Source organism: Mixophyes fleayi, chromosome 9 (assembly GCF_038048845.1).
Source record: "Mixophyes fleayi isolate aMixFle1 chromosome 9, aMixFle1.hap1, whole genome shotgun sequence".
Lineage (NCBI taxonomy): Eukaryota > Metazoa > Chordata > Amphibia > Anura > Limnodynastidae > Mixophyes > Mixophyes fleayi.
Genome location: NC_134410.1, coordinates 17,009,123 through 17,033,647, shown reverse-complemented (window position 1 = coordinate 17,033,647; position 24,525 = coordinate 17,009,123). Strand labels below are relative to the sequence as shown.

Below are 24,525 nucleotides of genomic sequence, written 5' to 3'. Positions count from 1 at the left end.
ATCCAATCTCTGTTCTATATCGACATTGCTCTAGATTCTAAATTCTTCCTTCTGCCCCTCGGGTTTCCCGCTGCAAACTGACATCAAAACAAACTGGCCTGCATTATAATTTCGGCTGCAACCTGACAAATGGCCACAGACTGGAAGAACTCTGCACCCCCCTCCCTACCAGCTGTCATTATTCGAGCATGGCATGTCCACCACATGGAATTTATGATGAGCTTTATAAATTCCTCTAAATCCTTCAATAAAATAAGGGACCCATGGTTGTCCTTCTTTCAATACCGCTCTCCCTTCCCTAACATGGCTAGTACTCTTGCTCTCTAATAACATTTAATTCCACCCTCCCCTCCATCCCTGCTCCTACCTCTCCATCCCTCTTTTCTCCCTTCTATTTTCTAGTAGTCTCCCTCCTCCCTCCTTATTCTCCAAAATCTTAAAACCTTCTTAGCTTTTCAATGGTTTTAACATTGTCCATTTACTCTGCAGAATGTTATGTTTGGGTCGATTCTGCTAACTCTGCATTTTTTGTATATCACTTCATCCTTCAAAAAAAAAAAAAACCTGCACCAACATACATCTCCTCACTTGTATCAAAATATCTCCCAGCTCCACCTGTCCCCTATACCCAAGATCTGCTCCTCTCACCCAACCATTACTTGCTCCCATTCCAGTTACAAGACTTTTATTCTTTTGTGGAATTCCCTCCCTGCTACAACAAGACTTTCTCCTAGCCTCCAAAACTTCCCTGAACACTCATTTCTTCAGGCAAGCTTATAAAATTCCCACTTAAACTCCCGACGTTGTTCTACCCGATACAGTTCACTCAAACTTTATACTTTATTTTCCTTCTATACTCAAGCAACCTACTGACCCCCAAACCACCAGAGCTGTGTGACTGGACCATATAGCCCCACTAAGCACTATGTCCCATGGCGCGCAATCTGGTTTGGACCAAAATGCCATCTGTGGCACTAAACTTCATGTATCAAACTCCTATTTCCCTATAGATTAAAAGCTGGCGAGCAGAGCCCCCTTTCTCTATCTGCGAATACCCAGTCTTGTTTTATTACTGTGCTTGTTTGCAATTCTGGCTTGCATTATTATAATATTATAACTTAATAATAAAAATGCGAACAAAAATTATAATAACTGCATGGACCCCATTTGCTAACAGTAAATGGGGGCAGCACGGTGGCGAAGTGGTTAGCACATCTGTCTCACAGCACTGAGGTTATGAGTTCAAATCCCGACCATGGCCTTATCTGTGTGGAGTTTGTATGTTCTCCCCATGTCTGCGTGGGTTTCCTCTGGGTGCTCCGGTTTCCTCCCACACTCCAAAAACATACTAGTAGGTTAATTGGCTGCTATCAAAAATTGACCCTAGTCTGTGTGTGTGTGTTAGGGAATTTAGACTGTAAGCTCCAATGGGGCAGGGACTGATGTGAATGAGTTCTCTGTACAGTGCTGCAGAATCAGTGGCGCTATATAAATAAATAAATGATGATGATGATGCAATGATGGTTGATAGCCATGGTTCTACCACTGAAACCTCAAGCAAATTATTTTAAATCACATAGTTTCACTGATATGTTCACATTTCACTGCAGCCAAATCCCTTTTGTAGATCCTTACTTCCTCAAGCAATTGTACCAGTGAACTAGGCGTCAATGGAGCTATAAAGCAATACTGATATCACTGCCTAACTGTGCTGGTTTCTGGTTGGTACAGCCCACAGACTCAAGTCTCTGTACACAGACACACAGCCCCCTCCCACGCACTCTTCCATTCATAAAGAAATAGCAGTGCGCAGAGTCTGTAATATATACACACATCTCAACAGGACTCCACAGAGAGAGAGCGACAGCAACACACCCACAGGGGAGACCAGAAGGGGACATAGGATGCCACAGAAAGGAAATATATAGACACAGATTGGGAAGCTCAGACAATGTGTTAAGCGCAGAGGACAATAAGTGATAGAGACAACGTATTAGGGAGACAAAATAATAAGACAGTCACGTAGACAAAGTGTCATGTTTGTGTAATGATTGTTTGTGCTCAATTGTTTATTTTTTGTTCTTGCATGTGAGCTTCAAGGTACATGATCTCTGCATACAGGAAATCAATGTCTATTTGTTTTAAAAACATCTGTATTTCTGCCTACATTTAATTATCTGAGTTTTATGCAACTCACCTTGCAGAAATGCAATTATAGTGCATGCAAATATATCCACTGCAGCTGCATTCTATTTAAATGCATTGTTAATTATATTCATTTGATGTTGTCTTATGGATGAATAGGGGGTACCTGTTGCATGTACCTAAAGATATATCATATAATTGTGGTATTTTTATGGATGTAGATTTCAAATGGAAAATGAAGTATTGATGCATAGTTGTGACATAGTATCAATGTGAGTATCTTGGTGGGTTACAAAGTGTGACATAGTTGCATAGGTGACAGTAGGTATCACTGCCTGGACTAATAATACAATACAGTATTGTGTATTGATGCTATTGCTGCACTGCATTCGTGCATCGTCGAGAGGTCATCTTAATGTATCAGAATGATGGTCGTTGGACTTTACATAATTCTCCTTCTTGTCGCTGCAACAGGTAAGGCTGTGTTTCATGATGTGTTGGGTGGGGATATTTTTAGTACCTGTTTGTTGTCTCTCTTTCTCCATCCACCCCCCCCCCCCCTCCCTTCCCACTCCTCTGACCTCACTCTCATTTCCTGTATGCACAGACTCTGATGCTGTTGCCAAGGAAACGCAAAGATCTAATTTCATGTCCATTTCTGCTTTGCACACACATGTATTATTATATTATATTGAGAAATTATGTTGTGTTAACATGGTTTGCAACTGCGAGTCTACATTGGTGAACAGGCAGCATGGAAACCAGTAATGTTCAACGCCTTGCAATCCAGCTGTCGTTGAACTACATCTACCAAGATGCCATCCAGGGGAAGTCAAATAATAGATTACTAGAGGCTAACAGGAACATCTGATTACTTTACCCAAACACGGGATGATTTTATGCAATGCCACATACATTATTTCACAACACAAAGTTTTTATCAACTTTGGTTGTTGGTGTGGGGTCGGTAGCCAACCAGAAAACACAAACTGACATCTATATTTGTAGATCTGGTTGATGGTTAATCAGGCAGAATAATCGGTCATATGTTAGGCACACATTGCAGTATCTCAAGAATGATGACACCATGGGGTATATTTACTAAACTGCGGGTTTCAAAAAGTGGAGATGTTGCCTATAGCAACCAATCAGATTCTAGCTGTCATTTTGTAGAATGTACTAAATAAATGATAACTAGGGGCCTGATTCATTAAGGATCTTAACTGAAGAAACTTCTTATTTCAGTCTCCTGGACAAAACCATGTTACAATGCAAGGGGTGCAAATTAGTATTCTGTTTTGCAGAAGTTAAATATTGACTGTTTTTTTCATGTAGCACACAAATACTTGATAGCTTATTTGTATATTGAAATTTAAAGCGGATATTTGTGTGCTACATGAAAAAACTGTCAGTATTTAACTTATGTGCAAAACAGAATACTAATTTGCACCCCTTGTATTGTAACATGGTTTTGTCTGCAGAATTAGCTTTTTGAACTGCGGCAGGTCCCATTAGGACACTGTACTAAAGATGTGGGAGGAGCTTTAGCTGTCTGGTGGAGTGGGGGGGGTAATGTGATAACAGAGCTGCAGTGGAATGTGAGGGTGGCACTGAACTGCGTATTTTACCTTTATGGTTTATATTTTGGGGTTTAATGGTCCTTTACTGAGAAGTGGTGCATAAGTAACTGTGTAAGAAACTAATCACACATTTTATTTCAATTTATAAACTGTAGACGGAAAATGAGTTAGGATCACATTGGTTACAGCACCATTTTTACAGTTACCTCTGCACCATTATTTATGAATTACCTTAAATTATTAAAAAAAAAGGATTCCACTTTATGGGGGGAATTCAATCCCCACCCGAAGTACCGCCGCGTTAAACATATTACCATTATTACGGTACTAATAACCTGGCTTTCTGCTCGCAGCTCAGGGAGCTGCGAACAAAAAGCCGGCGTTAAAACTACCATAATAACTGTAATTACGCGCACTGTTACCGTAATAACGCTAATAGTGCGCATGCAGCGTTACTTTTTCAAGTAAAGCAGCCATTTGAATTCTCCCCTATGAATATAATACATGGAATCAGGCAGACAGGTTTATCCTGCCTTCAGGATCACTGACAGATCTCACTACACATTACTGCCTAGTTTGGCCACGCACACAGGATGCCAAATTGGCTCTTCCAGCCTACACTGGCGCCTTCCAGCATGGTCAGTAGTGGTAATACTGAGAAGTACAGGATTACAGGGAGGTTACTGGTGAACCATCAGTATTATAGTTTCATTACATGCAAATCTTGGGGAAAAAAGTGAAATCTTCCTTTAGGCATACTTGGCCACTCACTCGCGGCATTGTGTTGTGGGGGACAGAGGCATAATTATGCAGGGCCGCTGCTAGCATGTCGGGCGACCTCTTCTCTTTTATAAATTATTTTTTCATTGCTTACCGCATTCCGCCGGCCCTGTAATTATGTGTTAAGCAGCGTCCTGCCCTCTCCACACTTGTACTTCTCCTGCCCTTCGCTTATGGTGTAGTAGTGTGTGAGAAGGAGACTGACACTGCTGCTGTCTGCAGGGCCATCTCTTCCATTGGGCACAATGGGCAGGTGCCCGGGGGTCCTGCGGGCAAGGAGGCCCGTCCAAGGCAGCGCTGAAAAAAAAAATCCTGCAGAAAAAAAAAAGAAAAGAAAATACTTGCCTTGCGGTCACGTCAGCTGGCGATCCGGCTCCCTCCCTGGTCCCCTCTTTCGTGCTGTGCTCGCAGTGAATATTGGGCATGATGTCACGCCCAACATTCACTGCAAGCACAGCACGGAGGAGCGCAGAAGAGACTCAGCGCGGAAAAAAGAAGAGGATCGGACTTAAAGTAAGTTAAGGGGACCCCTATATATAATATATATATTTATATTTAGGGGCCCCAGTGCACTGCATTGCCCGGGGGCCCATAATGTAGTTAAGGTGGCCCTGGCTGTCTGTACTGTACCTGTTCTGTGTATACATGTCATGGTGTAGTAGTGTGTGAGGAGGAGTCTGACACTGCTGCTGTCTGTACTGTACCTGTGCTGTGTATACATGTCATGGTGTAGTAGTGTGTGAGGAGGAGACTGACACACTGCTGCTGTCTGTACTGTACCTGTGCTGTGTATACATGTCATGGTGTAGTAGTGTGTGAGGAGGAGTCTGACACTGCTGCTGTCTGTACTGTACCTGTTCTGTGTATACATGTCATGGTGTAGTAGTGTGTGAGGAGGAGACTGACACTGCTGCTGTCTGTACTGTACCTGTGCTGTGTATACATGTCATGGTGTAGTAGTGTGTGAGGGGGAGACTGACACTGCTGCTGTCTGTACTGTACCTGTGCTGTGTGTACATGTCATGGTGTAGTAGTGTGTGAGGAGGAGACTGACACTGCCGCTATCTGAACTGGTCTTGTACTGCGTATACATGTCATGGTGTAGTAGTGTGTGAGGAGGAGACTGACACTGCCGCTATCTGAACTGGTCTTGTACTGCGTATACATGTCATGGTGTTTATCTCCTTACAGTGGACAGCCGATGTCCATCTTTACTGGACTGTGTCCTAAACAAGAGAGAGAAGTGTGTTCTAGACAGTGAGAATTGTGCCCCCTGCAGACCGCAATACGAAAAAACAAAGTCTGGCAAATGCATTCTAAAAGGTATTGTCAATTGTGTGGAAATGTTATCAACACAGGAAGAGTGTGGGTATATAATAAATTGCCATATTCTAAAGTAATGTTAGTTTGTGGACGTTTTTTCCAAACCCAATATATGTTACAGACTCAAAAAGGTCATTACGACACAATAAAATTGCTTACAAGAGGTAAGCAACCTCATCTTTTAAGGTCCAATCATAATATTTGATCTATTGTATTCTATCGAAACAGTTCCAAATCAATGTATATTTTTTCTTTCCGCCAATATTGTTACCAAATGGCACATGGAGCTCCTCTCACACTATAATTCTTCCAACTAGTAGCCCAACATCCAACTTGAAACTACAAAATAACACTGCAACAGACTCCAAACCAAATGCATAGACAAGATATATCTCTTGCATCCATGCACACAGTAACCCAAGATGGTTCTTGTTGGAGATCCGCAATAGTAGAATCCTGCTCCGCCAACAGTCGCAGTTTCGGATTTTGAAATAAATCACAGATAGCTCCCTTTGATTTAAACAACTACACTGCATCACCCCACTCGAGTTCTCAGTGGTGTGTGACATTTCGGGGGTAAATTTGGTTTGACATTTGTTGATGATTATTTTCCAGACTACCCAAGAAGCGTTGTTGTGCTCACAGTTTTCTATATTCTAGACCGAAATTCACGGCAATAAAATATTGGCTTATCTGAGTAAAAGAAAAATCATTATTATTTCAATAGCAATCAATGACTTCCTGAAGAAATGAGGCACAAAGTGAAGCCATCTAATTTTGATAGCTGAAACAAATTGTCAGGGATAAGCCCCTCTAACTACTCTCTGATTAGTTATCGTATCATATATTCCAACAGTCATACAATATATCACCTCTATTTTGTCAGGAAACCGCTCCTGAACCCTTTTATCTGTCACAAACCACCCTCTGCGCACTTGTGACTTGGAAGCTCACTGTAAGGGAACACACAGGATTCCAATGCAAATCTCACACTCACCTCTCTCTAAGACTACAGATTTCGTTGGTCCCTCTTCCCAACACAGACGCTGGCTTCACACCTCTCAACAACTGCCACCAGCTACATATAAGGCCCATAGCAAACCTATGACTTAATCACTCAATTGCACACACACTGTGCTCTGGTAGCTAAACAGATAACCCTTCACACACTGGTTTCTAAAGAGTTAATCCAGCCAAGCAATCTGTCTCTTCTAAACAGGCAATGAATTTGTTTAGAGCAATAAGGACAGAACTATTGAATTTGAGATTTAATATACAAAAAGTACAATACTTACAGAGAATAAAAAAACAGATAAAGATTTGACATACAAGTAAAAAAAATTGCAAACAGTTATAAAAGCAAATGGGATGAAAGTACAGAGCATCACTTACATATAATAGTCTGTATGCCTGGGGCAGGCCGAAAAGATGGACAGTCCTTCAATTAGATTGATCCCCAAGAAGCTGACAGTTTGTCCCTTCAGAACACAGGTTTTTAAGCAACATGAAATGGGATGGTCTTCACAGGGGCAGCGTTTAATGCTAATCAGGGGTTGTGACCTGTGACACTTTTTCAATTACCATTTGCATGTTGCCTAATTTAATAACCAATTTTGCTATGTGATCTATTTGTTCTGTAGAGCGTTACATCGATCCAATTTTATCATTAATAAATCCCCTATGACTCTATCTTTTGATATCAAACACACCTAAATACAGTGCATTCGCAGAGCTTACACTCATTTCCTTCATTTCTCTGTGGGGCAGAATTCTTAATTTAACATACTAGCTGCCCTTCATCATGCTATTGTGGAATATGTGGTTGATCACTACTTTTATTGATTTTAAGGGGCATATTTTAAAACTGAATTCTTTTGGTCTATATTGCATATAGCCTACGTCAGCACATGGCCTCTTTGAGCCAGACCACATGCTGAGCGGTACCTAAACGTCTATTCAGGTGTTACAAATAGGCTATATCTCAACCCGGGAGCTCATTGCAGCTGCCCCCAGGTGACACTTCTATCTTCTCACACTGGGATGTGCAAAGCCATCAAATATATTTACATCAGACTCTCTGACTTCACATTTTACACTTTAACTAAACTTATCAATGGATTTGTTTGATATAACCTATTTACACTGCAGTTATGATTTATCCCTTATAAATAACTGCAAGCTCTCTATGTTCACGACACAAATCAATAGATATAAAAACACAGGGTATCATTTCACTAGGAGCTAATGACATCACCAAGAATGCTGCATTCTCATGAATAATGGTCCAATCCACTAAATGGCAACAACTAGTGTAAGCACGAGGTGCATTTAAACTAAAACAGACACGTGCAAAAAGTGCTCCTTGCATTTGGCAAACATACTTTCTGGTGCTTTCCATCATCATAATCAAGCAAAAAGTTAGTGAGCAGCGTGTTTTAGAGAGTGCTGAGAGGAGGAGCGAGGAAGCTGTTTTTAATGTAACACTCGGCGCAGCGTAAATCATCCCAGTAAAGCATACGATTCTCACCTTCAGCTCCTGACCCAGACAGCAGATCAACGTTCATGGTACCTGATTCAATGATTGACTCAATCCAAGAATACATGATGAACAAAGGAAACAAGATAAACCCCACAGGGGCAGGTATGTACAGAGTAACGGTAAGCGTTATAGACATATATCAGGGAAAATTATACAGTTGCTTCTTACGAAACAATGCACACAGGCTCTTGTCTTTATGTAGAGATTCCCATGCAACGCACATGGCCAGATTTCTAAAGCAAATGGTCTACTTTCCATCGTTCATACGCTACCATCCAGCATGTTCAGTCTCCGTAGACACTTTATAAGTGTCCATCTCCCCTCCATTCATCAGAATTGGAAAAAAGGGTGGAAACAGATTTACCCAACTGTTCTTTGTTCTACAGCTGATTTCTGTGTCACATAACTGCTTTGTCTTCCACAAAATACTCTGTCCTCTAATCTCAAGACTTGAAACTATTTCCCCTGCAGCTTCTACTACAACCGGTACCGGTACCTCACCACTTGTCACAATCCTTGGGATTAGACCTCAGTTTCACCACAATGCCACTGTTGCAAGAACTCCACCACCACCAGCTTCAACCTTTGCACCCCAGATGAAAGAGACTAAAATGGGCAGGCGGAGGAAGTCTGAGATCAACCAGACAATGTCGCTAAGTAATAGCTACTCTTTACATTTCTTTTGCTTTTAGAATACATTCTACCAAACCTGTTTTTTTAACTGTTCAAATAATTGTGTTTACATTTATTGTTTGTTGGACAGATAAAAAAAAGTGAATTTGTGTTCTATGTACATGTATACATATTTTAAAGGATTGCATATCCCTAAGATGTCAATACAACTAGATTTTTGGCCACCAACACTTCCATAGACCGCAACTTGTAGAATAACAGTACACGAAGGGGCATAGAGGAGAGGTTAGAGTACCTAGGCTTCCTATGGGGGACCAACAATGGTGGATTTTTGTGGGAACAGATAGGGCCCATGGCTCGAGTCTCATCCACCTATCCATGGTCCCATCCAAGCTAGAGTATAGGCGGGAGAGGAAAAATGAGGGCAGGTGACTGAACACACCAATACCTTAGCATTGGTCCACAGTCATAGCTTCTGGGGATATGCATGTAGTCTTGGGGGGAGTCAGAGGAAGAAACCACTGCATTCGGGCCCAAGTTTCCACTTGCGATCCAGAGTTCCTCCATCAATTACACGAAGTTAAGGCAGCTGCAGTGTTCTCTGTGATCAGGCTTAGGAACAAGTTATTACTCAAGTACAATTATGCATGTATACTCTGTCCTCTATGAAATAATGGGGCAGATAAGTCAAAATAGCCATTGCTCTTTAGGAGGAAGCAGACTGTGGAATATGTTTTACCCATGAGGCAGGACACTGGAAAGAACAAGCTCTGACTCTTCCACCGTATAACCCCTTGCTCCTTCCTCAGTTCTTTTTCTAGTACTAGCATAATAAGTGGACACAGAACTCTTACCCCTGTTTATTATTTAAATGTACTCTTACATTTTACACCTTTGAGGACCACCCTCTACTGTCCCCTAGAGCAGGTGTATGTTCTTCAAATGAAAAGCTGAATAGTGTATCTGCTAAATGCACTCACTTATATTAGGTGTCTCATTTGTATGTAATGACCTAAAGAAATGTTTTCTACAGTAGGGGACAATTCCAAGTATATTGGCATAGAAAGAAAAAGAAAAACAATAGCCCTATTCTTTCCATGTCTATTAAAGGGTTTGGAAAGTCTACTTGGCCTGGTGTGAGAATCTGCGTTTTATACCCAAGCTTGTTCAGGTTTCTTGTTTACCATTTTTCTCCAGAAGGATAGTGGAGAAAAGGCCTGTTCTGAGAGTTCCCTTAAGTTGTTGGTATCTACCCCTCAGTGTTTTCTCAGCAGCAGCTGGCACTGCTTTCCAATAATGAGATTGTCACAAACACCTAGCCTGACCCAGATACAGCAATCTGAACAGCTGGCCATGGCTAGTGTCACCTTAGTCACTTAGCAATGAATACACCTATTCTACCACCACGAAGGATTTATTATGGTGTCCTTACATTCACCAGAACCATTTATTAAAGCATCACACTTAAATCACATACACATGTAGCATGAGCCTCCCTGGGCTTCGTAAGTTCACAAAGAATTACGAAGAGAACCCACTAAATTTATTTAATCTGAAAAATGGTTCCAAGACTTAGTTACAAAAATGAATAACAAGACATACAATATATTTGCACAAATAAAGTTTCAGAAAATAAAATCAGTCACTTACTAGTTAAGACCTGGTGTGTGAGGAAACACCATTGAAGAAAATGTGACATTTCAGTCTTGATAGACCCCCTCATGAAAATGCACACCTTATTGTCTAAGGCAAAAGATTTTAAACCTTTTTTCCACATAGCTAAACTCCAAAGGTGGAGGGTGAGAGCGATCTAATAGGACAGATTGATCTCCCAAATGTCACAGGGCTTTCGAAATGAGCTAGGGATGTCCAGAAACCGGAATGTTCACAGGACCCAATTTCCCACCTCTGCTCGTTCTGCTTGGATAGATGGTTTACAACTTTGGTGCTTCAAACTCCTCCAAGATCCTATCTATCCCTGGTCTGGCTATTTCAACAGATTAATGACCCTTGCATAAGTTCAAACTCATGTCATCTAGCAAAGCACACATTGAGATTACATTACAAGATTACATACAACATACATTGTCATACATGAATTCAACAGAAAATAACAGTTAATCATTAGATATACTACATAATCATCACAGCGATGTTAGGTCACTCTTCCATTGTACTTTCTCTGACACCAGCACCTGGTTCTAAAGGTTCTTCAGGCTATTCCTTTATTTCTCCCTTAGGTGGTCTTTTTTTAGTAGGTATCGTTTCAGCTAGATCTTTGATTTAGGTGCTCTTTCCACCCCTCAGTTGATCTGACAGTCAGGATGGCAATGTGGCAGCCTAGTCTGTAGAGTGAGTACCAGTAGCCTCCATACTGAAAGCATAGTCAATCTAGACAGCCAGCCCACTGTGGGTGGCGAGTCATGCAGCATGAAACGTCCAAAGACCAGCGGTGGAGAGCATGCACCTGGTCATCCTTGCATGCCTTTTCCAATTTATAAAGTAGACAATACTGCCTCTGCTTTTGGTAGAAAGGTCCTCTGCTGTTGATTCCTAGGCATTCCTCTCCACTTGAATGTGGCTTTGGGGTATCCAACAATCAAATTCCCCATCCTGCTGGAAGGGAGCAAACCAACCCAGGCAGGAGTGCATGTCCCTGTTGTACTCTGCTCCTTTCTTGCCTGTTTGCTGGGCTATGAACAGAGGAGTAGGCAGTGGGGTTATACAGGAGTCTGTTTTTCTTCCAGTGCCTTACCTTCTAGGAGAAAGTCTAATTCACCATCTGTCCCCCTGTACAGTTCATAAAAGGCCCTGAACCCTGGGAGACACCACAATGGGTGCAAGGCGATAAATGCAGAGCGGAGGCATCTTCTGAGCCGACGCATGCAGATGCACTGTCCTGCCCCTGCTCTGAACACAAACAAATTGGGATGTCAGATGAAAACAAAAGTACAAAATTTCTTCACATATAGGATTTAATATTTTAGAATCGCACTTGTGTTCCATCACTATATTTTAGGTGAGCACATTAAAAGAACTGCACTTCATTGTATTCCAGACATATTTATTTTTTTGTTGCCCCGATACAAGATTTGCTGCGAATATAAAAATTGTGTCCAATACACAAACCTGAGGTTATCTGTTATATCCAAGTAGGTTGTATTCTGTGACTTTAATCCTTGGTAAGGGAGATGTATGCTATATAGCAGGTCTGACCAACCTGTGGCTCTCCAGGTGTTGTGAAACTACAAGTCCCAGCATGTCCTGTCAGCTATTGCCTGGCTCTCTACTAGCAAAGCATGATGGGACTTGTTGTCTCACAACACCTGGAGAATAACAGGTTAGCCAGGCCTGCTATATTGTGTTGCATTCAGGACTCATCTAGTATTTGTATAAAAAATAAAAAAAAAATACGTAGGGCTTGGCCTAGTGGTCAACATATAACAATCTGACGAATGCAACAGGAAAATACACCATAAGGACCAGTGTGCAACAGCCCATTAATATATACCCCAAGATTTTCCAGAGCGAAGCACCAGCCAAAGAGTCTGAAGGCATTTTCCAATACAGAGGCAGCGTTTCTATAAATCTCTGAAGTCATGTTGCTGCTATGTAATCTATAGTTACATTATCTCTGAAACACATTGGCTGTTTCTTTACTATGGTTCTGCACGAAAGCTTCTTTTATCTTGCACTCCGATATTTTCATTCAGACTGTTCTTTACTCTTCATGTTACTGGTTCCAACGGGCAACAGCTAAACCAATGCTACACATTAACTTGTGTGCGTGCATAATCAACATACAGGAAAGGAAACGGCTGACAACCAATTGTCCCAGTAATTACATGAAATGGGCAGTTAAAGACGCAGTGCTGTAAATGTAAAATGGGACAACATATAGACATAACCAGGAAAAAATGACATTCTGTACTTTTGCTGAATACTCATCTTCTCCTCTGAATTTCTTGAATATATAGCAATAGTCATTTTGACTATCTTTTGTCCCATATTTACGGGAGCCTGTATATGTTATCTATGCAAGTTAGGTTCCTACAAAGAAAACACAAGGCTTTTCTTTAAAAAAAAATATTTAAAAACAGGGTGTGGTTAACTTTATTTCTTGTATATACCAAATCATCTATTCTGATGTGTTCTGTTTAAGCCCTGATTGTCGTCTGCAGTCTGACTGCCCTGTCTGGAATACTTGTAGCGGCGCTCTGCTGGTATAGGTACGTGATCGAGAGACACAAGGCCATACGTTGTACTCGCTTGTCTATAGGGTTGACTTAGAAATAGCGCATAGGAGGAAATTGTGCGAATTGATAGGAAGTCGGCAGTCCCCCTCCCCCTATGGTTCACTGAATTAATTTAGGAGAGCATGCTTGATGTGCAGCAGATGTCATCTCTCTGCCGTATTGTCACAAGATTATATATATATATTTCAAAACCAGAAAGCATAAGCAGCCGACTCAAATGCCAAAACATTAAATTGGTGCTTGTTAAGTGTACAGACTCTAATCAGCGCTACCTCTATACTAATAAAATCACACATTGGCTCAGAATTATAAACTACACAGACCTCAACCACAATAAACCCTTATCCAGTCACCCCCAAACCTGCTACCTACGTGCCACTGTGTGACCCTATTAGATTGTACGGGCAGTGCATACCTCAGTAGCCCCCATATAATACACGTTACTATTTAATCCTTTGTTTAATTTTGAGGTATGTTAGGATATTTTTTCAATATCCTACCTCTATTCAACTTTAGCTTGAATAGAGGTTGCTGGCTTAAACCAATATTTTGCCTACATATGCTGACTTTCATCAGGAGCTTGTAGAAAAAGTTTACTTTCTGGTAACACTTCCATGCAAGCTACGCCTTTATGAAAGTCTTATGTACTGATAGGCATAACTCTCCTATCTCACCACTTTACAAACAGATTTTTCTGTCTCTAATCTTGCAGTGAATTCAATTTCTTTCTTTTTAGTACAGTACTTATCTCAACTACGCTACCTCTGCTTACAAGCTTGGGGTAAGGCAGCCGGCGGCTCTCCAGCCAGGTAGATGATATCAGTGCCTAGTGGGACTTGTAGTTCCACAAAAGAGCCATAGGTTAGCCAAGCAAAAACAACCAGTTTTTATAATACAGTTGCCATACAGTAAAATCAATTCATACAGAAAACCAACCTTCATATCAGAGACAGCCGTCAGTGGTCCATGAATTTCTATTGTCTCCACACTTGTCTAGGTTACAAAAAGAGGTGCGGCTGGCACAAGAGATGGCATATAAAGCACACAAGGGTGGCAGGCAGCATCCCTGCCAGAAGGTAAGTCACAGTCCACACCGAGGTACGTGCTGAGTATGGGTCACAGCACATGGCATAGAAGAGGAGGGGGGTTGTGGGGTAGGGTAATATTTTACCCATAGAAATGGGTTGTCACAAACATAAAAATAGTTAACAACTACAGAATGTAATGTGGACACACAGGATTTACAGCCAGATCACTAACAGCTCATTTCACCACCTCTCTCCCGTGCAGTCTGCCGACATGTCTCACTACATGCACCAGTACAGCAGACAGAAGAAGCAGTGCCAGGCTCAGGAGAGGTGAGAAATGGGCAGAAACATGCCCAATCCCTTAACCCAGTGGTTACCAAACTTTTGCAGTTCGCGGCACCCTTAGAGTCTCCATAATTTTTTCAAGGCACCCCTCCAAAATAATTACTGAGCAGTCCTGTTTTAGAAGTGGTTGGGTCAAAAAAATGTAATTAGTATTTAGGTCAGGACAGAAATACTTATTTAGTTGTATGCAAAAATGCCCCCTCTGCATCCAGACACGCTGCCCTCTCACGCTGTCCCCTCTGCCACATTGCCCCCTCTCACGCTGCTCCTCTCCTCTGCCACGCTGTCCCTCTCCTCTGCCCTCTGTCACGCTGTCCTCCTCCTCCTCTGTCACGATGTCCTCCTCCTGTCACAATGTCCCCCTCCTCTGCCTCTCTCACGCTGTCCCCCCTCCTGTCACAATGTCCCCCTCACGCTGCCCCCCTCCACTGCCCGCTGTAATGATGTCCTCCTCCTCTGCTTTCTCACACTGTCCCCCCTCCTGTCACGATGTCACCCTCCTCTGCCCTCTCACGCTGTCCTCCTCCTGTCATGCTGTCCCCCTCCTCTGCCCTCTGTAACGATGTCCTCCTCCTTCTCACTCTGCCCCGCACCAGACATATAAAAAACAAACAACACAAAGTTGCAACATTTTAAAGTCAGAATTAGTATTTTTATGCAGGTGTTGCAGAAAATGTTTCAAATACAATGATAGACACATCACACAATGTACAGAACATGCCATCTGTTCAGTTTTACATTTATCAGATACTGAGTATATATTTTATGAACATGACACTTTATCTTGTACTTTTATGGTAGATAAAATAAACATGTTTAATAAGAAACAAACAACTTTGCTGACTTAAAGGGGAATTGCAGTGAGTGGTAAAAGTGATCAATGCCTCTAAACCACCATTATCATTGTATACGGAATGTGCTAAACTAAACACATTTAAATGTACAGTTTTAGCAAGTATGACCTTTTGCTTTAATTGCCCTCTCACGCTGTCCCCCCTCCTCTGTCATGATGTCCCCCCCTTCCTGTCACGATGTCCCCCTCCTCTGCCTTCTCACTCTGCCCCGCGCCAGCCATATAAAAAAAAAAAAAACACCACATAAACTTACCAATCCGTGCGGCGCCAGGACACAGCATTCTCCTCTCTCACGCAGCTGTCAGTGACAAGCTGCTGCGTGAGAGAGGAGGATGCTGGGTCCCGGCGCCGCGCAGATTGGCAAGTTTATTTGTTTTTTTTATATGGCTCACCCGCGGCACCCCAGTGACAGCACCGCGGCACCCCTGGGAGCCACGGCGCACACTTTGGGAACCGCAGCCTTAACCCATTGTTAAGTGCCTGAAACGTCATCTTTAGTCTGTGCTAGAGGGTAGTTTATATAAACCCATTTCCATTTCAGGATTTCCTAGTCTCAGAAGTGTATGTCTTACGCTTGTCATTCTCTTGTGTTCCACATAACGTCTCACTAGCTTCCAGAAGCCTTGCCAGCAGCTGTCCACCGACTCGGAGGCAGATATTGAGGAATACGCCATCTACGAGTGTCCTGGGCTCGCCCCGGTGCGTGTACACAGCAAACAGCCCGTTCTGTAACAAATGTAGTGACCCAACACATTGCTCTTCTAAACTAAACACTTTTCCTTTTGTCTACAGACAGGAGAGATGGAAGTTCACAACCCTCTGTTCGATCCATCGAGGGTCAACCAGTAATGTAGTGTGTTTTTTTTGGGAAAACCGTGTATATTATAAGCTCTGCTTATAAAGCGTATATATCTGCAAGTATTCAATCTGATGGGTGTACATTAAAGTTTTAGTATAATGACCGTTATTTCTATATCCAAGGACAACTGCTCCAATGGGGCAGGGATTGATGTGAATGAGTTCTCTGTACAGAGCTGCGGAATCAGTGGCGCTATATAAATAGATGATGATGATGATAACTGTAATGAGGAGTACACCGAACATAAGACATTATGCATTCACATTAGTTTATAGACAATTGAATTTAGGTCTGTGTGAAGTACTGGAGTGTTCGTCTCCCTACAAAATCCCTTCACACCAGTACTGCCTGTCTGAGATGTACTCCATTTGATTAGTGTTTAGGGAGGCAGAATGCATCTAAGGAGGGGCTTTCAAACAGAGGTAATGACCCATGTTGATGCCATTCACACGGCTGTTAAGGTCAATGCAGGAAGAAGGCAAGATGTGTACACGTATGCATTCCTAAACGTTCATGTACACGGTCATTGTCGCAGGGATCAAAAATTCCCGTCTGAAATCCATTATTTTCCATCCAATACAGAGACAAGTCACATACCATTATTCACCAATATTCAAACTGACGGTGTATTGATATGAATGGTTCATGCCACCAAGCATTACTCAGAAATTTTATCTAGTTGCCCAAGTAAAAGGGAGGTGTCTGTAAAAAACATGCCTGATACTAAACAGGAAAGGGCATTTGTAACTAAAAAAATAGCGCTTTGAGTTTATTGCAAGTCACAAGAAGGGAATATTCACTCAAAATAAACCCCAATGAACATTTAAACCTGTAAATGAAACACAAAGCAGGCCATATCTGAAACACTCCAGATGTGGTACATGTGTCTGCCCAAAATCTGCACCATACCAACAATAATGCCCCAAGCAGCACTTGCTGGACAAAGCCTTTTGCCCTTACCAATAAAGGCCTGTTAATGTGATCTTTTCATGTTTCTCCATTTACAACATACAAGCAGAACATGGCATAATATACAAAAGCAAAAGCCAAAATAGACTAAGCCCTTTCCACCTAGCAATGTGTGCACCGTTTAGTGCAATTTGTACCAGTGAACTTCTTAACACGTCTTAATCTGGCTGCCAAGATGTAACAGTGTCTCACATAATAGACATCAGGTTTCTATTGTACAATGCCTTGAGCACTATGCATTTAGTAAACAAAGCCGATTTGTTCCCACCCCCGTTCATCATAGAATGCAGGCAAGATGCTCTCTCCTGGTGTAAAGTATAGAGAGAAGGCGGCCTGGGGAGGGCACTGTGCCGTCCAAAGCCGAGCTATACACATAGAAAGCATTAGCAGTGCTCTCACCTAGGCAAATAGACAGGAAACACTTGATTTCCCAAAGACATAAAAGCACACAAGGCACTATGGCATAAAGGAATAATAACTAAATATTGTTCTTTGTTGGCGAAACCTCCATTCTTTGTTGTCCAACTTACCCTGAAAGTGGAGGTCCTTTCCCATGATGCTGAAGGGAATAGTCTGTGTTCTTAGTGTCAGTCATTTAAAGTAGAATTGTTATCAACACAGAGAACTGATAACATTTTATGTATTATGATGGTTTGAAATGTTCCTTATTCAAGGAACAAAAAAAACAAAACCTTAAATCTTAATTTCTATGTCTGAATGCTCCAATCCTTTAGTGCAGTGATGGGTAACAGGTGCCCCCAGCTTTATGCCCCCTCTCACTTGTTCTCCGCCCCACTTAGCTTAACCCACGGCACAAACATTTAAGAGCAGCTCTCTACCGTGGCCTTCCTCCATGTGAGAGCAGCAACCGTGTTTTCTGACCCATTTAGGAATTTTTAGACTGGGTTGTATTACAGACTAAGTAGCCAGTAATGGATGGTAACTGGTACTCACAGAGAAAGGCATTTTTGGTGGGTACAAGGGGCATGTGGTTAAGTCTGGAGGGCGTTTTGGAGTCCATGTAGGGTATTTTGAGGTTAGTCGGATATCAGAGATACATGTGGGAAATTTAGAGGCAAGTGGCTGATCTGGAGGTGCAAAGGTTATAGAGGGAGAGAGACTGAAAGCAGAGTAATAGGTGTGTGCTTAAATGTATTATATGAGATTAATGGGTAGGTTGCTGCCCTTTTGATGGTTAGAGGGCTGCACATGCAACCCTTGAAATGCACTAGATTACCCATCACTGGTTTAGTAAGTTATGGGCAGATGGTAGCACCTAACAATCTTATAAGCAGCAGGAGCAGATGTTCCAGAGTTTAATCTGTGCAGGCAAAACTAACAATATAGGTAACAGTCCTCATTGAAATAAGATCAAACACAGCAGCGATCTCAGGCGTTTGTTTAAACAGCAAGATTAATAATATATTAATTTAATATCCGCTTTGAAAGCACCATGCAGAAAGCACTATCAGTTTCCTAAGTTGTTGCCAGGTTACATAAATAACATGTTTGCTCAAATAAGGTGTGCAGTCAAACAGAAGGGATGGTTGCTGCAGACTTTATTCAGTTACGTTACTAATCATGAACTGAAGACCATAAATACAGTGGCAGATAAAAATATACACACCATTTATTTATCTTTAATTACCGGGTTCAACTATTTATCATAGGATTCAGTGCATATATTAAAAAGGGCCGTCATATTCATAAAACCAGTTAGCCATGATGATTAATGTTTTAGTGCTTATTACCTGGAGCAATTCCGCAGTTCTCCGTGCATATATTCCATATCCAGCCTATCCATTAACTATAAATGTAGTGGCCCATGAGTGACATCATTAGCTGCTCACGAATTGATAGGCTGCTTTCCTGTGAATCATCTGTTCAGCCAATAAAATGGCTGCCTGTACTGAGTGCAGGCGACAAGTACGCTTTAAGAGAGCCAGACCCATCTAGGTTCAGCAAACTGGTTCCTGACTAACATTGTGTCCAGCCCTGCACAAAATATTCAAAAGGGTAACCATAAGCTTAGATTTCTAGTACTCTTTAATGAACTGTAAAAATATATTATCCTTGCCCAAAAAGTCTAGATCCCAGACTAGAGTAGAAAGATACTAGAGGGGAAGAAAAAGGTCTTTGTTGCAGATTTGTCCAATAGTCGAAGCGCTGTATATGTTTTGTATGATGAAATATAGAAGGAAATCCTGAACTCATGCCAGGCGACCGGGTTAAATAATGAAGGGAATTGAAAGGTACAGTAACGTCCCTACAGTGCATGTTTAAAACCCGTGTAGACACATTTTACAGCCTTTAGTCTAATGCATTGGATGGCTGTAATGTGCTTCCTGCTACAGCTGTGGGGGGCCGAGCCTCTTAATATATGGGTTTAAGAAAGATGGTGACAGAGATAATTGGATAAAAGAGCGGTGGAAAGTTTGTAAGAAAGATGCTAGTGTTCACAGGCCTGGTCACGTGCAGCCGCAGTGGAAGTCTGTGTCCTGCAGGGAGGTCAGGCTGCGTCCAATACACACCACGTGGTACCAGGAATCACAGTGGTCACACTGCACCCAGCTAACCGTGTCTTCCTGTGGCAGGCAGCAAGATCGGAAGGCGCAAGGTTCCGCACTCGACATGGTCTGGGACACCACCAAAGGAGGAGCAGGGTTCTTTCTGGGACGACCACGAGGCTTCCTGTAACAAGTAAATAAAAATCAAGATCTTGCACACCATACAAGAGAAAAGGCCAACAAAAACCATTAAGGGAGGCATGAGAGAAAAGAAAAATTATGATGAAGCTGTAAAAGCAACATTTTGGAAAGCAAAATCCCTGTCTCACCTGCCCAATTCCATCTGAGCAGCTCGTTTCTCATCCTCCTTCCGTCTCCCTCTTTTTCTTTTCCTTTTCCCAATGCCTTCCTCCACCTGCCTGTCCTCCTCATCTTCCTCCAGTTCACAAAGAACCTTGTGCTGAGCCTTCCTACGATTGCTCCTTCTCTCCAGACCAGTACGGGAAGGTAACGGAAGGTCCGGGGTTGGCGGTTTGGCCAATTCTACAGTTCCTCCCACCAGCCCGCCACTGTGCATCCTTTCGCGCTTCATCTTGCTGATGCTACCAATGGAGTTCAAGATGACCGTGGCTCCAGTTGTGTAGTGAGGGGATCCTCCACGATCCCTACCCAGACTCTGCGTGCTCACAACGGGGGTAAAACCAGGAAATGTATGCCGAACACGTGGTGATGTGATGGCAGAGAAGTCCAAAGGTCGTACGCGCACGCGTTGGAACAGGAAGTATGTATCGGGAGATACAGAGGGAGTAGAGGGCCTCTCTTGGAAACGGAGAAGGTCTCCATCTGACAACTCTAATCGCTGACCCCGCTGTAGGTGGACTTCATTGATATAAATGCCTGGTGGAGAAACAATTTAGTTTTAGATAAAGTTGGACAGACTGACAATAGGAGTGGCTGAGAATACAGATAAGAGCAGCAAGCTATTGAAAAAACAATTAACATATGGACAAAGGAAAAGCTAAAGACCAGGGAAATGGTAAATATGGATATGTGGAAAGCCAAGGGAACAGAGGAATGGTAAAGATTAAATTGCCAACAAAGAAAAGGAAATGAATAAGTGTCCGACTGGGAATATAGGGCCCATTTCTTAGATAAGTGTTCTCTATACCAAGTTCTATGTTCACATTCGATTGCTCTAAATACCCACAGATTTATAGCTATTTCTATTCTTACTGCTGTTATTTCCATACCTTTCCTAACAATGTCAGTCTGTGTTTGATTGTCAAGCTAAGAGTTGACTTCTTTCCGCACTTATAAAAAGCCCCATCCCATCCCTCCATAAACACCATCTCTTCCCCTTCCCTTCTCACAACTAATTGAGGGAACACAGGTTAGGCAAGGTGGGGCCTTAGCATATTGTTCTCTTATTGGGAGCAAAAACGTTCATTGACCTACACAAAATACAATTAAAGTGGGAATAGAAAAATTAGAGGTTAGAATGTCTTTCAAATACTGATGTGTTTTAAATAATGATTTATTTTTAAAAAACTTCCCCTTCTTGCGCTTGTCAGCCATGAACCATTAGGGCCTACAAAGGCTTGAATTCCACCAGCGAAACTACCAGTAATCTAGATAGCCGGTCTGATCCTTTTATGGACAGATAAAGAGAACTGAAAGGCTACAGGTTGAACAAGACAAGAGGTGAAAGGGCAAGTATGGCTGAGAGAGGCGTAAAGGTGAAATATAAAGAGAATAGATAAGTGAGGTAAGAGAGAAAAAGGGTATATATGATATATTCAGAGCCAAAACATGTAGAGGTGGATAGAACATCTTTAAAGAGATATTGGAGTGACTAGACAAGTGGAGAAGAGAAAAAGGGAGAGAGTTCAGAGCCAAAAGAAAGATGAATATACAGTCAACTAAAGCATTGAACAAGAATGGTTGGATGGAAAAAAAGAAGCCAAGATGTAAAATGCTACATATAAACGAGAAAGAGATTGGAATGAAGTGAATATCAAAGAAACAAAAGCATAAGTGTTAGGCTAGGTACACACTGGAGGCATGTCATATAATTATCAGGCAAATCGCCCGATAAACTACCGTTCGGCCACATATCACGATGAATGACAATCGTTCCAAAGTGCCGACTGTGGTTTCATTTGTTCGGTTGTTCCGTTTACTAATCTCGTTCCAATCACCTTCCGATCCTGCAGTGTGTATACTCTCACGATCTCCATAGTTTACAGAGTCATGGTCTTTTCAGTCAATGCCGGCCATGTCCTGGTGACTTAAATGTAGTGTGCTGTAGATGGAATAGTTTATTTGTTCAATCTGAGGCTGAATATTTTGCTTCAGAGCCACAGAAAATAACAAAATTTGTTAGGACATGTGGATAACTATAACAAGGCGGTTTTAATCCGTGTGATAGGAATGAATGAATGAGTGACTATTGTGCTGTCATTCTCTAAACTATAGGACCAGATAAAGAGCACACATCTGAAGGTAAATCGTGTGTACGCGTGAATCACCGTCCAGACCTTCGTTGCAGATAACAAGTTGGTCTGAAAATTCTCAAGTGTGTACCTAGGCTAAGGATGTGAATTAAACCAAGAGATGCAAAAGATGTAACGAGATAACACTAAAGAAGGAATGGATGAACAGCGGTAGAAAACAGTGACAAATTGATATGAGAGAAGAGCCCAGAGAGGAAACGCATTGATAAAGAGGTGGAGTATGAATAATCAAGTAAAGGGCTATAAAGGGAGATGGATAGACAACTGAAGAAACAACAGAAATGGATAAGAGGAAGGCATATGGAATAGATGGAATAATAATGAACCAAGAGACAGATTATGGTGACAAATGGACAAGTGAAGAGCAGCATAAAAAAAAACAAAAAAACAACAACGAGTAGAGCTAAGCTAAAAAGGTGATGGGTTTAAAAGAGGAATAAAAAGAATGAATAGAATATTTAAAACAGAGAGAAAGAGTAAACAGGGTGGATGGACAAGAGACCATCAGAGATAAGGAGGAGCAGTTAAATGGATGAACCAGGAGTCAAAAATGAACCATCTATAATATAAATGTCTAGTAGCGTGTGTTAGTCTGTCTGTGTGTGGAAAAAAATAAAACCAAGCTGCAGCGCCACCTGCCACCTGCTGGGCGGAGTTATACACTGACCTACTAAATTCTTAGTGTGTGTGGAAAAAAAAAATCAGAAAGGGCTGAAATTTGGTATACAAAGATGGTTTTAATTTGTTAATTGTTTATAAAGATTTTAAAAAAATATATATATATTTCTTGAAGGAGAAGTGACAGTTGGGAGTGGTTGGTGGTTGCTGTGGGTGACAGTGGGGAGTGGTTGGTGGTTGAGGCCTGGGCTATGGCCCAAATGCATGACAAGAACCTTTTTAACATCTCAAGTAGCTTGATTTGACTAGAATGCATGAGTGTCATGCACAGGTTAACTTGTAATAATATGAAGAGCCAAGAGAAAGGGATCAAGAGAATGGACAGATAAGATGTATATATGAATGAACATCTAATAAAAATGTGCCCAAAAAAAAAAAACACCACCACAACATGTGACAAACCCAGACCTAGAGCAAGGAAGTAAAAGCTGAAGGATGGACAAGTGACAACATACATGAATAAGGATGGACAAATGATTCTCACAACAAAGTCAGGAGACAGGGTACAAACAATGGATGAACAATTGAGCCAAGAGATGGCCAACAGGAAAGTTTGGCAGGTAAAGGAGAAGAAATCAATAAGACAAAGACAAGTAAAAATGAAATCAAATGATGAGCTCTAGTCAGACATGGACAATAATCAGGTAAATGAAAAGAAAGAGAGAAAAGTTTGCATGGATAGAAATATATACACATTAAAATAGTCACCAGAATTGGTGCAGCTCTCCAGGTTGACCCGCCAGTCTCCACTGGGCTCTCTCTCAGCATGGATTTGTGCATGGACCAGAGGTTTCCCTGGTAAGGGAACATCACACAAGTCATGCCGGGCTCCTAGCCGGTAGATGCACCGCGGGGAGTCAGGCAGGAAGGTGTAGAGGTCTTGAGAGGGTGGGCTCTGCGAGTTGGAGGTGGGAAGCAGCCCCAGGTCTGATCCCATACGAAGCAGCTGGAAGCAGGGCTGCACCTGAGTCAGGGAGACCTCTGATCCCACCATGGCAGCTGTCTGTCACTCAGGGGGCTGTCAGATACTGAGACCTTAACCCTCCCCTATGTAATGGCCACTTACCCGCTAAGCCAACACTCTCACCCTTACACCCCAAAACCATAAGAGGCTGGGAATGGCTGCCTGCAACCCTTGATCTTGGTGAAGCTCAAACCAACAGCCCTAAAACCATGTCATGACCTTTCACCTTTACCACTACTGGGATTACCCCCAATTGTGAATGGACATGGCCTGTAGTACTGCATACGTCAGTGACCTATCAAATCCACCCCCCTAGGGTGCACAAGACCCGATCCTGATCCCAGTGGAATCCACCTCCTTCGATGTCACCCAGGGGGGGGCTGGTGGGGTGAGAAGACACCGAGAATTACGTCACGGAGCTGCCGCCGCTGCCCCCTGTACTCACTATACGGCCCCTGGATACCGGCGGGAAATCAGAAGGGAGGAAGCGCGCCTTTGAAATTTGGCGGGTTTTTCCGGCCTGAGTCACGCCCATAGGCTACAGCCACGCCC

General features: G+C 42.2%; 2 protein-coding genes across 3 annotated transcripts; one reads left to right on the top strand and one right to left on the bottom strand.

Moving 5' to 3' along the window:
* Positions 1–1,789: 1,789 nt before the first annotated feature.
* LOC142102092 (neural proliferation differentiation and control protein 1-like) lies at positions 1,790–16,444 on the top strand. 2 transcript variants are annotated; one of them, XM_075186649.1, is made up of 9 exons: positions 1,793–2,619; positions 5,697–5,828; positions 8,362–8,469; positions 8,839–9,024; positions 13,163–13,229; positions 14,254–14,332; positions 14,547–14,614; positions 16,095–16,182; positions 16,276–16,444. In XM_075186649.1, exons 1-9 carry the CDS (start codon positions 2,571–2,573, stop codon positions 16,330–16,332), a joined length of 834 nt encoding a protein of 277 aa, XP_075042750.1. In that variant the 5' UTR covers positions 1,793–2,570; the 3' UTR covers positions 16,333–16,444. The 2 variants fall into 2 exon arrangements, with proteins under 2 accessions (XP_075042751.1, XP_075042750.1); XM_075186650.1 differs by lacking the exon at positions 14,547–14,614 and having other exon boundaries at positions 1,790–2,619.
* A 2,168-nt stretch (positions 16,445–18,612) lies between these two features.
* TCF19 (transcription factor 19) lies at positions 18,613–24,503 on the bottom strand. Its single transcript, XM_075186647.1, has 3 exons — positions 23,718–24,503; positions 20,148–20,715; positions 18,613–20,002 (listed from the first exon to the last, which is right to left on the bottom strand). The coding sequence occupies exons 1-3, from the start codon at positions 24,001–24,003 to the stop codon at positions 19,780–19,782; spliced, it is 1,077 nt and encodes a 358-aa protein (XP_075042748.1). The 5' UTR covers positions 24,004–24,503; the 3' UTR covers positions 18,613–19,779.
* Between the last annotated feature and the right edge of the window lie 22 nt (positions 24,504–24,525).

Excerpts from the sequence above, each read along its gene's own strand:
- LOC142102092 (XM_075186649.1), top strand. The coding sequence starts at position 2,571 with ATGATGGTCGTTGGACTTTACATAATTCTCCTTCTTGTCGCTGCAACA. Across the intron at positions 13,230-14,253 it reads GCGGCGCTCTGCTGGTATAG|GTTACAAAAAGAGGTGCGGC; the intron begins GTACGTGATCGA and ends ACACTTGTCTAG. Across the intron at positions 14,333-14,546 it reads GGCAGCATCCCTGCCAGAAG|TCTGCCGACATGTCTCACTA; the intron begins GTAAGTCACAGT and ends TCTCCCGTGCAG.
- TCF19 (XM_075186647.1), bottom strand. The coding sequence starts at position 24,003 with ATGGTGGGATCAGAGGTCTCCCTGACTCAGGTGCAGCCCTGCTTCCAG. Across the intron at positions 20,716-23,717 it reads GGAGAGCTGCACCAATTCTG|GCATTTATATCAATGAAGTC; the intron begins GTGACTATTTTA and ends TTTCTCCACCAG. Across the intron at positions 20,003-20,147 it reads GCTCAGATGGAATTGGGCAG|GAAGCCTCGTGGTCGTCCCA; the intron begins GTGAGACAGGGA and ends TACTTGTTACAG.